The sequence below is a fragment of the Leguminivora glycinivorella genome, chromosome 1 (genome assembly GCF_023078275.1).
Source record: "Leguminivora glycinivorella isolate SPB_JAAS2020 chromosome 1, LegGlyc_1.1, whole genome shotgun sequence".
NCBI lineage: Eukaryota > Metazoa > Arthropoda > Insecta > Lepidoptera > Tortricidae > Leguminivora > Leguminivora glycinivorella.
In genome coordinates, this window is record NC_062971.1 from 9,295,645 (window position 1) to 9,308,251 (window position 12,607).

The 12,607-nt window shown below is 38.2% G+C and overlaps 2 protein-coding genes across 5 annotated transcripts in view; one reads left to right on the plus strand and one right to left on the minus strand.

Moving 5' to 3' along the window:
* Nucleotides 1–1,915: 1,915 nt before the first annotated feature.
* LOC125225562 (putative riboflavin kinase) lies at nucleotides 1,916–7,167 on the minus strand. Of its 4 annotated transcripts, none has more exons than XM_048129342.1 (4): nucleotides 7,087–7,167; nucleotides 6,770–6,880; nucleotides 4,134–4,285; nucleotides 1,916–3,352 (listed from the first exon to the last, which is right to left on the minus strand). In XM_048129342.1, the coding sequence occupies exons 2-4, from the start codon at nucleotides 6,852–6,854 to the stop codon at nucleotides 3,140–3,142; spliced, it is 450 nt and encodes a 149-aa protein (XP_047985299.1). In that variant the 5' UTR covers nucleotides 6,855–6,880; nucleotides 7,087–7,167; the 3' UTR covers nucleotides 1,916–3,139. The 4 variants fall into 4 exon arrangements, with proteins under 4 accessions (XP_047985299.1, XP_047985295.1, XP_047985287.1 ...); XM_048129338.1 differs by having other exon boundaries at nucleotides 7,107–7,141; XM_048129330.1 differs by having other exon boundaries at nucleotides 6,770–6,921; nucleotides 7,087–7,091.
* A 281-nt stretch (nucleotides 7,168–7,448) lies between these two features.
* Nucleotides 7,449–12,607, plus strand: part of LOC125225544 (E3 ubiquitin-protein ligase arkadia-A-like) — a 31,944-nt gene continuing 26,785 nt past the window's right edge. Inside the window, exons 1-3 of the mRNA XM_048129306.1 lie at nucleotides 7,449–7,813; nucleotides 7,901–9,498; nucleotides 9,619–9,738. Of these exons, the coding sequence (XP_047985263.1) occupies nucleotides 7,687–7,813; nucleotides 7,901–9,498; nucleotides 9,619–9,738 (1,845 nt within the window). The 5' untranslated portion in view covers nucleotides 7,449–7,686. The remainder of the gene's footprint in view (nucleotides 7,814–7,900; nucleotides 9,499–9,618; nucleotides 9,739–12,607) is intronic.

Below are 12,607 nucleotides of genomic sequence, written 5' to 3' on the forward strand. Positions count from 1 at the left end.
TCTTCATTAGTAATAGTCAAATCGATGCAAAGTTAGCTTTTGCATCGATTTGACTTTTTTCAGATAAACGGATATCAAGGAAAGTAAGATCGAATAGATAGCACTTTCAACCTGAAACTTTTAGCGTAAACTATTTTACCTTAACCAATCTACCAGACTCTTGGCTTCTCTATTTATAGATTTTTTTTGTTTACCAAAGTAACTATTCGACTTACTGACCTTTATTTGCACTAAAACTAAAGCAAAATAAATTTTATACAATGTTATATTGCAATATATATCATATCATGAAGTATTTTGCAGATATTTGTCTAAAAATATTGGCAAAACGCTACTTTTTATAAATGCGTCAAAAATTAACCTTTTTTGACGCTTCATATCTCGAAAACTATTTGACGGACATTGATAAAAAAGATGTCAAACTGTTTGAAATTTAATGCGCTTTTAACATTACACAGCAACTTTTGACCAAAAACGCTTAGTTTTTTAATAAAAAAATAAAAACCAAAAAAAGTCCGATTTTTTTACTTTTTTTTTTAAATTACGAAGTTAGCACACTTTTTTTTTGCTTGCAAAATATAGTCTTACATCCCCCCAAGGACTCCAAATAACATACCAAAAATCCAGCTTTACATCACACTTTGTTTTTTTAGCCGATTTTCATGTAAGATTTGACCGGTGTAAAATCTTTCCAGGACTGAGGAAGGTAAAAGGCGTAGGTTCCTCCATCTACGTGAGGGTAGTAACCTATTCCACCATTTCCACCTGACCCAGTCCTTGATTAAATGTGAATTGCGTTTCATCTAATTGCACTCTCATTGAGCAAAATGTGACGTAAATAGGTACTAATACGTATGATCAGAAATCAGACAGGTGGAATACCAGCCCAACAGCGTTGCGTGGGGGCTTTTGGAACTAAGGGTGCCTTTCCACCAGAGATGTGTGGATGCGTCTGATATCCACCAATCAGCTTAGTCAAATCCGTTCTAGCGCTATGGAACAATGAATATGATTGGTGGATATCAAACACATCCACGTAGCGCATCTCTGGTGGAAAGGCACCCTAACACGGTAGAGTTCTTTTACGTAAGTAACGGCTTTGCAAACCGAATTGATTTTCAAACCGGCTGGATTTCATACATTATAAATTTATAATTACAAATCATGCCTGTATTCCCAAAAAAAGGTAGGCGGAGCACATTATAGCTAGCTTACGTCAGTATCACTTAGAGTTGTGCCTGCTCGTTCACTGAAAAAAACGCTCTCAACTAGTACGATCTTCGAAGTGTACTAGTTCGTTCTTTTAGGACTATTAGTACAGTAGTACACCGAGAGAGCGAGAGACAAATTGTGCATATGGCGTAGCCGAGAGCTGATCGGACGTTTTCGCGCGCTCTCGGTCCGTCCGTCGGTTCTAGTTCGGTTGCGGTCGGATCACACGGATCGCTTTCCTGTCATTGTCACTCCTCGGCTCTTCGCTCACATCCTGTTGCGCGTGTGTGAGTGTACTAAATGTACTAGAGAGCAGAATCATTTGGGAGTAGTTCGGTCTAGTACAGTGAAGGGAATCGTGTCTTTTGTACTATTTGTACATGTACTACACAAGCCTAGTGTCACCCTTAGCAGTTAATAAGGGGTCGTGATAAGCAGTGATAGGTTATGAGCCCATTGCTTACAAACCCTCATACATCCCACAATCGACCTCTGCTTGGTTATATTCCAGTCGCCCATTGCGTTTGTTCAGGTACGGTGTGAGATCTAGGCTTAAAAACTGAACTGATATCGAGGGTTACTGGTGAAACCCGATAAGTTGAGCAAACTGGTTTTTGAAATTCGAACTATGTGCAATTTCCACAATGTTGTTATTTCACTATTTGGATTTCTTTCAACCCCTTTTTGCCAAGAGTGGCACTGAAACTTAGTAGTTCATGTGCTCTGCCTACCCCGCTATGGGATACAGGCGTGGTTATATGTATTTTGTTATTTCAAGGACAAATTATCTCGATTTATCGGGTTTCACCAGTAAACCCTCGATATAGGATATAGAGGTAATATCTACATATGTACGTCGGCAATGCCATATACTTAAAACTTAACCATTAAAATAAACTATAATGTCTATAATCATAAATCAACAATTTATATTAACTACTTAGTACTTATCTACTCGTAATTGAACAATACAGTGTAAACAAATTACTTCATACGTGCGAGATAAAAGCGTTCATTATAAACGTGAAGAGTTTAAAAGGCGTGGGCTTAGCATTTCACTAATATACCTAAATAATTAATGGCATGGAGGCGTCTAAAAAATATTTGGATATTTCACGTGGTATCAATGTAAATGAGGTCTGGAGAGTAGGTACTTCACAGGAATATGCCAGGGCTGGCACTTAGTTTTATAGGCATAAGTAGAGGTGACATGACGTTAGTCCTCTATGCAAGACATTTGAAAGTAAATTATGTATTCAGATTATTAGATCAGGGGTTCCCAAACTTTTTTTTTTTTTAGACACGTCTCCCTGTTGCCTAAAAGGAAATGTCCACGCCTCCCACCCCTGTGACAAGCGGACACATCACACATTACTGAACCTGAAAGTTGGCCCACGGCCCCGTACCCCTCTTATTATGCTGCTGCGCCCCACACTTTGAAAACCCCTGGTCGCGTTTAAAGCAGGACATTTACCCCATCTGCCGAAATTACTTAACATGATTGAATGTACCTTCTACCTTATCACTCGAGTATATGTTACACTGTATTGTAGTCAAAATAATAAATTCATAATAGCCATAATCATTATCCATAAAACATGATTCATTAAATAATGCTATTAACCTTTTCCAGGCCGGACGAGTCTACAAAGCTATCCGAAAATGTCCAAGTATGGTTCAATTTTATTATAATTATCACATTTCGTGCTGTGCAATCAACATGGGAGCTTGGGGTCCGATTTGGCAGCATTGCCGTAAAACCCAAGATTTGGCGTGGACACTAGTTTTTACGAGAGCGACTGCCATTTAACCTTCCAACCCAGAGGATAAAGGGTCCTATTGGGATTAGTCCGGTTTCCTCACAATCTTTTGCTTCACTTTCCTATTTAAGCCTGGATCAGGGTTTGTGATGTAAAATTCGGAATTCTCACTGTACTCTGTTCCAAAACGAATTAGTTTTTAAATTTCTGGCGTCTTCATGATCTAGCTCTTCGTCGGCATTTTTAATATCTTGTTGAATGGCTTCTATCAAGTCTTCCAAAGATTTGAAGTTCTTTTCTCCTCTCAAGTAACCAACAATACATATTTTGAGGTTTGATCCATAAAAGTCGGTGTCAAATTTGTGCATAACATGTGTTTCCTGAAATAAAGATAAATTGAATACTACTTTTATTAGACGAACTTATATCAGAGGTTGGTGGGTGATCCAAAATTAAAATGTTATCACTTTACATTTCTTTATCATCATCTCCTCCTAGCCATTTTCGGCTACGGCGACTGCGTTTTACGGTTGGGAGTTAAATTACCTAACTATTAGCAATAGGTATGCAGGTACGCAACCCTATGTGCGTGCATCCTCTATCTTTATAAATAGGTACATACAATAATAGTAAATATTTGTTATCAAAACACAATAGGTATGGCCGTAACAGTAACAAATAATTTATTATCTTGGAACAGTTCTAATTAAGATAACAATCAAGAGTATCAAGACTAAATCTTGTGTTCCAAATAACTTTATATCATAAATGTCATTGATATGAATTATTGTGTAATCTCTTATACACTTAAGTACTTACTCTTTGGTCTAATCAGCAAAAGTTAGAAGCAAACATTTATCAAAGGATGAGTTCATAAGTGTGATCATACATTTTGTGGAATGACATAGTTACCAAAAGTAAATTATAAGTATTTTACCTGGACCTTAGGACAGGAGTGACAGGAAGATAGATAATGTACTACGTTTTTTTTATGGGGACAGTAGGCCTTCTGTTATCTTGTCAACTACTTAAGCTATTTAAGTCAACATAACTATCTTAGATTATACAGCAAAGTAGTCCTCAGTTCATCAAAATTGATAGTCATGTTTGTGTGTTTGTTTGTGTGGTGTGTTTATAAAATTAGATATTTCAAATACTTACAATTGACATCTCTTTATTGTTATAAAAAGGACACCATCCGATATTGGCAACCATTTTATGGACAGAGCCAGAGTCAATCTGAGCCCACCCATAGTAAACACCAGGTTGAGTTCCGTTTGGTAAAGATTTTACTACATCTAAGGAAAAATTTGCTGAAAATGAAAAGTAGGATTATTTACAGGGTTCGAAAATATCCGATATTTATAATAAATATCAAAATATCGAATATTTATGATATATATATATCAACTTTGATATATATCCATTTTGTATGGAAGGCATATTATTGTTTTGTTGCATTATTTATGAATACTACTTTAGATAAGGAAAAATCTACATACTAATAAAAAACATAACATTCAGTAGAAAAACAGTAATAAAAACTTATATTTTTAACGATGTCATATTTTTTTAACCATTTTTGTATTGCAATAATTATAAAAAACCGGCCAAGTGCGAGTCGGACTCGCCCACCGAGGGTTCCGTACAAACTTTCTTTTAAACTACCTAGTAAAAATAATCTCATATTTTCATATAACTCTAATGACTTGACTAGAAGACAAAAGTATAGGCACTAATGAGTATTATAGTGTATAGCGCCATCTCCCGGTCAATTTGCTAACTAATTTGCGCGACCTGGTTTTTCAGGGATAATTCTTTATAATGTTAACCGATTTAAACAGTTTTTACTTTATTGGACAGAAGATGGTTTACGTAACATCTCGTATTAATTTTAAGTACGATATACATCCGCAAGGGTGGGTAAATTGAAAGTAAAAATCTGAAAAGTTTTTTGTGAATTAAAAAAAAAGTATTCAAAATACAAACACGATTATATTTTTCCTGTAATATATAGCTGTACAGCCACACGCTAAGGCCGAGTACCTGGATTACTAAATGGACTGAAATGATATGGAATCAAATGGTACTTAGGCGTTGCATGTGCCTGCACAGACTGCATAAAATAAGGTGGGAGGCGATAGCAAGGGATCCTATTGGCCTAAGTCCCTACTTCCCTAGCCCTAACTTATTCTATGACAAGGATGTCTGTACCGGGAGACCTATCGGTAACAGACGGATTCCCTACGGGGGGGGATCAAGGTGGTTGGATGGATACTTGCTGCCGATCGCCCAGGCTCAGACGACCGATTAAGGCTAAAGGAGTCTTATGCCACAGCAAGGGTACCTGTAAAAAGGTGATGGATGGGAGTCTCTACTCTCAGAGTGTCGCCCTGAGCAAGCAGAGGTTTTAGGTATGGAGGTAGTGAAACACCAACGGACAATTGGTATCTGATTTATTTACAAATTATATTTCCTTATATACACAATATTACCTATAGCACACATATGTACATCTTATTTGTATTCCATCCGTGTAAAGTGCAACTACTACACTATGTTTGTGCTGGCTTATGCCCTAGATTGATTTGCGCGGATCAGCGCGATGCGCTGACGAAATCTGTTGTCTAAACAATAGCATAAAACCAATATTTACTAAAATTTTCATAATTTTTCGTTGGTACACTTCGGAGATAAGGGGGGGGAACGGTATTTTTTTTTACATTTTCCTTCAAAATTCTTTTTTTTTCCACAACAAAAAAATTATAAAAAATAGTTTATTTACGTTCAATTTGAGCTCTTTCCAACGATACCCCACTTGACCTAGTAACTTGAAATTTACAGTTTGCCCCCCTTTCATTTTGGCCATTTTCTACAATTAAAATTAATATATTTAAAAAAATTATACTTTCTATTTGTAGAGGTTTACAATGTTCACAACTATTCCAAATTTCAAGTTGATAGCATTAGTAGTTCTCGAGATATTTAGGAATGTGACAGACGGACAGACAGACGGACAGAGTCGCACCATAAGGGTTCCTGTTGTACCTTATTGGTACGGAACCCTAAAAATGATATACATATATCGGATATTTATATCCATTGATATATATCGTCGAACTCAGCTGGATATATATCGGATATATATCTTGATATATATCTGTTGATATATATCCTCGAACCCTGATTATTTATTTACAATAATACTCTGGCTCACCCTCTTTGTCAGTAGAAAAATATGGCAAATTAAAAATAATAATTTCAATATTTCTACTGACTAATGTAAGTGTCTCTGAGAATATGAAATAGTTGTTTTTGAAATAGGTACAAACATTTCTACACAAGGACTGAGGAGGATAAAGATCAAAAAGTTATTATGATTTTTTTTTTCTTGAATGTTTTTGCTTTGCTTACTTCATTGAAAAATTTGCATGTAATACAATTTTATTATATTCATTGCAATTAATTAGTATATGTGAACAGGAAAAAGAAATATGGGTGACTATTAGCCTGGTCAGGTAGCTACATGTATTAATACGAAATAAAATGCGTTTATGCAGGACAGCTCATGGAATGCACCGTTAACGAAACATTATTATGAATAAGTAGTATCACAAAATAGGGAATGGATATTATTCATTTTGACAAGAAAAAGCTTTCTTAGGTAAATATTAAAGGGTAGGATATTTATAATAATGTGGTAGCCTAAGATTCAAACTAAATAATGAGAATAATAATGTGGTAATAATATTGCACATCAGTTAAAATTAATTCAAGATAAAAAAAATGACACTTACCTGTTGGACATCCTAAGTCTTTAGATCCTCTTCCAAAACCTTTGATAACTTCGCCTTCAATGAACAGTGGCAATTGTGACGTCATTCTTCTTCCCGTACTTATTTTAATGACTGAATTTAGAAATCGAGGTAAATACATTAGTTGAAGATACCTTGAAGTAATATTATTTAGTACACACTAAAATAATAGTAGTTAAAGCACATTTAACGTGGGTGAATATATTCGATCTATTAGTAACGTGACCTTTGAAAAGTATACACGTGTACTAAATATTCTTAAAAGTTATTTGTCAATTTCGTTCTGGTTTAAAATTTACCTGAGCCAAGAACACAACTCCTCTGATGAAGATGAACATTAAACTGCTACGTGACAGTGACATTGACAGCTTATGTATTTTAAGGTTGGTTCCAAAACATGTTATTGAAAATAGTTTCCGTACTGTAAATGCGTAATCTTAGTATCTTCTTAGTAGTCTGTGTGCAGAATCAGATAAAATAAAAATCCTATCGTTATCTCTCTCGTTATAGAATGCTAAGTTGATTCGACGAATAAAATTATGATGTTCTAGATCCCAATTTGAAACCAATACATGTATCAAAAGTTTATGCTTTTTAATAGTTTTTGAACAATGCGTTTAGGGTGGCCGAGATTGGTTGGACCAAAACATTTTTTGTATTATGGCAATTGCAAAATTTTAGTCTTTTCTGTGTCTGAAATTAGTATCGTATTTGACCAGAATAATGAAAATAAATATAGTAAAATTAAGAAAATCATGCGTAATTCACATATAATCAATGTGTAAAATATCAAAAACAGTGCAAAAATACTTTTTCTAAAATGTCTGTTGACACTCGTCTGCTGTAATAAGTCGTCAGTGTACAACTTATTATGACGATATAATTACAACCGATCAAAAATGACTGAAAAGGGTTACGAAGGTGAGCAATCGAGTCCCGTGTGGGACATGCCCGGCCCGTCATCGCTGGCCGCTATTTTGGACACGGCGTTTACTTCTTCAGCGTCTGACAACCCATCGAGGCATGGTAAATAAATAGTAAACATACATAGCATATTGTTATTTATTAGTCGTTTCGTTCTAACTCTCTATTCATGCTTTTGTATATTTGTAGAAGAAATGGAATGCGAAGCGTTGTTCGCCGAAAGCGACGACGACGTGGAAGTGTTGCCGGCGCCTTCAGAGCCCATGTCATCTGGCAGAAGCGATCATGCCCCCAAACGTGTCATATCATCAAATTACGTTAATTCAACATCACCTGCTCAAGCGTTTCAAGTAAACGTCACGCCATTGCCGCATCCCGCCTCAGCGCGTACACCCATTCCTGATGAGTACCAGCCTCTGCCAGATAGCTCCAGCTCACTAGATTATATGCTCGGGGTTACTGGGGCTGATGGTGCTCACCCCATGACGTCTATTGGCCATGGAAGGATACCAGATCTCAACATGAGGTACCAGCCCAAGCCTGTGCCTCTGAACCAACAAAGAGGGTTTTATTTTCCCACCTACTCTCATTATGGTCATAGTGTGCGGCCCACTCGAGACTATGTAGTTGGCCCATACAACTCTAACAATGTCATTGTGGTCAGTGATGACAGAAATTTCTCAAATCACCCAATAAACTATACGGTTCCTGTTGCTGATCCTCCTCCACGGGATCCTATTCCTCATATGACATATCAAACTTTACAACCTGCTGTTGAAAATATTTTTGACACACATGAGTCTGCAGCCTCTAATCTTTTAGATGCTACCTCTAGTAGTTTGGAGAGACCAAGCCGTAAGCTGAATATTTCTCCCAGGAGGAGACAATCTAAAGAAAATGAGGTCAATCCAAACTTGATTGAAGTAAGCTCAGAAGAAGAAGACAATTCTTCAGCCCCAAGGAAACGACAGAGTGATAACAGTGTGGAGCAGCAACAAGCTTCAGACTCAGAATACCCCGCCCACAGTGCCCATGTTGCTTCTGGTAGTGGAAATGGTGCATTAGATCTGGCCTCTCCTCAGATAAAGAGGGAACCAACTGACGTTGCCACACAAGCAGCTGGGGATGCAGAAATGACAAGACATAGCCAGCCGGGGCATGTGTGTGCGGGAAGACTTGGGAATGGGCATTACATCACACCAACACAGCCCACACACTATGTGCACAACAACCATGTCAAACAAGAAAATCGAACTTGTGCCAATGCTCATGGACCTCATTGCTCCTGTTCTATGAACCATGTCCATGGCAATTGCATGCACACTCACTCGGGGCACCATCGAGACTTTTGTCACAACAATCCTTCCCACATAGAAGCACAAAACATACAACACCACCACCATCACCATCACAGAATCAGGCCTTGTGTTCATAATAATGCTGGCAACTTGAATCCATCCACATCGCGAGTCAAGGAGGAGCCGGTTGCCCAGGTAGCTGTCAAACAAGAAGCAGGTGTTTCAGCCACAGCCAATAATGAACCAATTCCAGTACAGGCTCCAGTTACTAAAGTGGAATCTCAACAAACTCAAGTCAAAAGTGAGCCAGGACAGTCAAGTTCTCAAAGCAGCAGGGAGCAAGTGAGCGTGAAAGCGGAGGGTGACGTGCAGCGGCGGCGCGACGTGGACGCCGCGGGCGACCGCCACGAGCCCTCGCCGCAGCCGGGCCCCAGCTCTGGAAGAGGTGCACCAGATTTAGAGAGTAAACCTATAAATGTTGATAATAAGGTACATACTATTTATTATTACATATTATCCCAGCTTTATATGTTGGAACACATGTTTGGTTACCAACACAGTCGTAAATTTGTGTATTGCAAAACTCTAATACACCCATATTTTTTGTAGGAAGAAAGTTCCACATCAACTGGGAATGAAACATTGTTAGCTCCAGATTTGCAGTTGGACTGGGTGTCAGACTCAAGTTCAGATGATGATGTTCAAGTGTTGGAAGAAGACCCCAGTTTTGTAAGTCCAGATATCTTTATACATATAAACATACATATAATAAAATATACTATTGTCCCGGATTTGTAAGAACCTCTTTTTGACACATTTCTATTGAAATTTGTAGAGATGTGGCTAAGACGAATCGTTTGCAAAATCTAGTGATTATTCACGAATTGTTTGAATCGATTGTATGATGGGATATAATTGAAAATATAATTGAAATTGTATACTAGAAACGGTTATATTAAAACTAAAATTAACAAAGCACTGATTGCTAAAATATTGTCACTGAAATAAGCCGCGAATTTCAAATTTTCTATGGGACGATAAACCTTCGCCGTACAACTTCAATATGTTTTCATTGATATCATGATATGACTGACTCGTCGATGATTCCGCCAACGGGTAATTTTTTGTCTATGTTCGTAATGAGGCTAAACTTCTTAGCTTAGGGCCCTCCCACATCTAGCGTCTCACGAGCGTAGCGTCGGGCCAACTGTATGGGAGAGCCTGACGCCGCGTCGACGTCGCGTCTTTTTCCATACAGGTGGCCCAACGCTACGCTCGCGAGACGCGAGATGTACGCTTACTTATAGCCTCAAAAATCGAAGTTAGCAAAGTTAGTGTTAGTAATAAACCTGTTTTCATCTTATTTAATTTTATTGTATTTTTTACTTCTTTAAAGTATCGTATATTATAATAAAATATTCGATTTCTATCAACTGACGGAAATGTCATTTGAATCGAAATGATAGACTCTGCTACAGCACTAGTTTAAAAATAATAAAAACCGGCCAGGGAGCGTGTCGGGCCACGCTCAGTGTAGGGTTCCGTAGTTTTCCGTATTTTTCTCAAAAACTACTGAAGCTATCAAGTTCAAAACAATTTTCCTAGAAAGTCTTTATAAAGTTCTACTTTTGTGATTTTTTTCATGTTTTTTAAACATATGGTTCAAAAGTTAGAGGGGGGGGGGACGCACTTTTTTTTCCTTTAGCGATTATTTCCGAAAATATTAATATTATCAAAAAACGACCTTAGTAAACCCTTATTCATTTTTAAATACCTATCCAACAATATATCACACGTTGGGGTTGGAATGAAAAAAAAAATCTGCCCCCACTTTACATGTAGGGGGGGTACCCTAATAAAACATTTTTTCCATTTTTTATTTTTGCACTTTGTTGGCGTGATTGATATACATATTGGTACCAAATTTCAGCTTTCTAGTGCTAACGGTTACTGAGATTATCCGCGGAAGGACGGACGGACGGACAGACAGACAGACATGGCGAAACTATAAGGGTTCCTAGTTGACTACGGAACCCTAAAAATGAACGATAAATGACATTATAAGTAAATGCTGTGTGATAAATTAATATCGTAAAATACTCACGAACGAAGATCCGCAAAAATGTAACGTGTGTTAGATTATGTTTAAAGTAAGCGAAATATTGTTTTCGAGTACTTTATTAACCGCCTTCCAAATCTCAAGGGAAGGGGTTCTCAATTCGTCTGTATTTTTGACGTGATAACGTCTAATAACTCGTTACTACGGGCAGCATGCACGAAAAAGATGACGTCATTGTCCCGTTTCCCAAGAGAGCGGAAGCGTCATCTATTGGCGCGCGTAGGAACTAAGCGGCTGATCGATGCGCTCGGTATGGTTGTAGCGTGTGGCCTGAGTAAAGCACCGCAGCTGCGACAGATGGCGCGCCCGTGGTCGTTCGGTGTTGTTCTCGTTACAAAATTAATTATTTTAATTTATACGACTTTTTGACAGAACATATCCCGTCTGAACTCATCATAGATTTAGAATTATTAAACTAGATTGTGTAGTTAGGTCAAAAAGTATTTCCACGTGTGTTAAGTTCGAAACGAGTGGCGATAAATTAAAACACGACCTGCGAATTTCCTTTTCGCACGTGTATCGTACTTCGGAGGGCCATCTGTACTGAAAAACGTCGTTCGATACACGTGCGAAAAGGAAATTCGTAACTCGTGTCGGTTTACCTACATATAGAACACGTTTAAATAAGGATGTTTTGTTATATAAACTTTTTCTTTTCCATTAATATTTACTGAGATATTAGGGTTCTAAGATTAGTAAATGGCACTAGCACTTTAATAAAATTAACGCGTGTCTCGCAAACGGTCTAGGATACAAAATGACAGGTTCGTTAGGTATCTTCAAACGGCCGAAGGCCAAACTGCACAGAATAGGAGCCCCGCGTAAGCGGTGCTCCGTCGATATCGCTTTCTGTCTCTGGCGCCTTAGTAATGCTACGGGAAAATTTTGCAACTTTGCACCACTCTAACTCCTAAATTAGTAGGTTTTTAAAAAAACTTTAATTTATAAAAGATGCTTATTTTAATGCATTCTTTCAAATAAGAACAAAAAAAACGTGAAAAAAGTCCCAGAATCGGGCCCCTTTTGCTATACTCTGACCGCCCCTCTATACTACTGTAAGTGACCGGCCACACCAGAGCGTCGCGTGTCTCGGGGCGCGCATCGGGCGTCCGCGCCACGCCGCTTCAGTGTAATTCAAAAAACGCCTCCTCAGTACATTTTGTATAGGAAAGACGTAAGACGCGCCCCAGGTGGCGTGGCGGCGGCGGGGCGCGCGCCGCGCCGCTTGGCGGCGCGCCTTACGTCCTTCCTATACAAAATGTACTGAGGAGACGCTTTTTGAATTACACTCAGGTGGCGTGGCGCGGACGCCCTTTGCGCGCCCCGAGACACGCGACGCATAAGTGGGAACGCTGCCTAATGTTTGACGTTATAACGTTAAACTACCGTCCGTAAACCGACTTTACAGACAACCAATTTTTTAATTTTTAATTTTTTTTAATGTTTTTTCCTCGATATTTCCGTCGTTACTGGACCGAT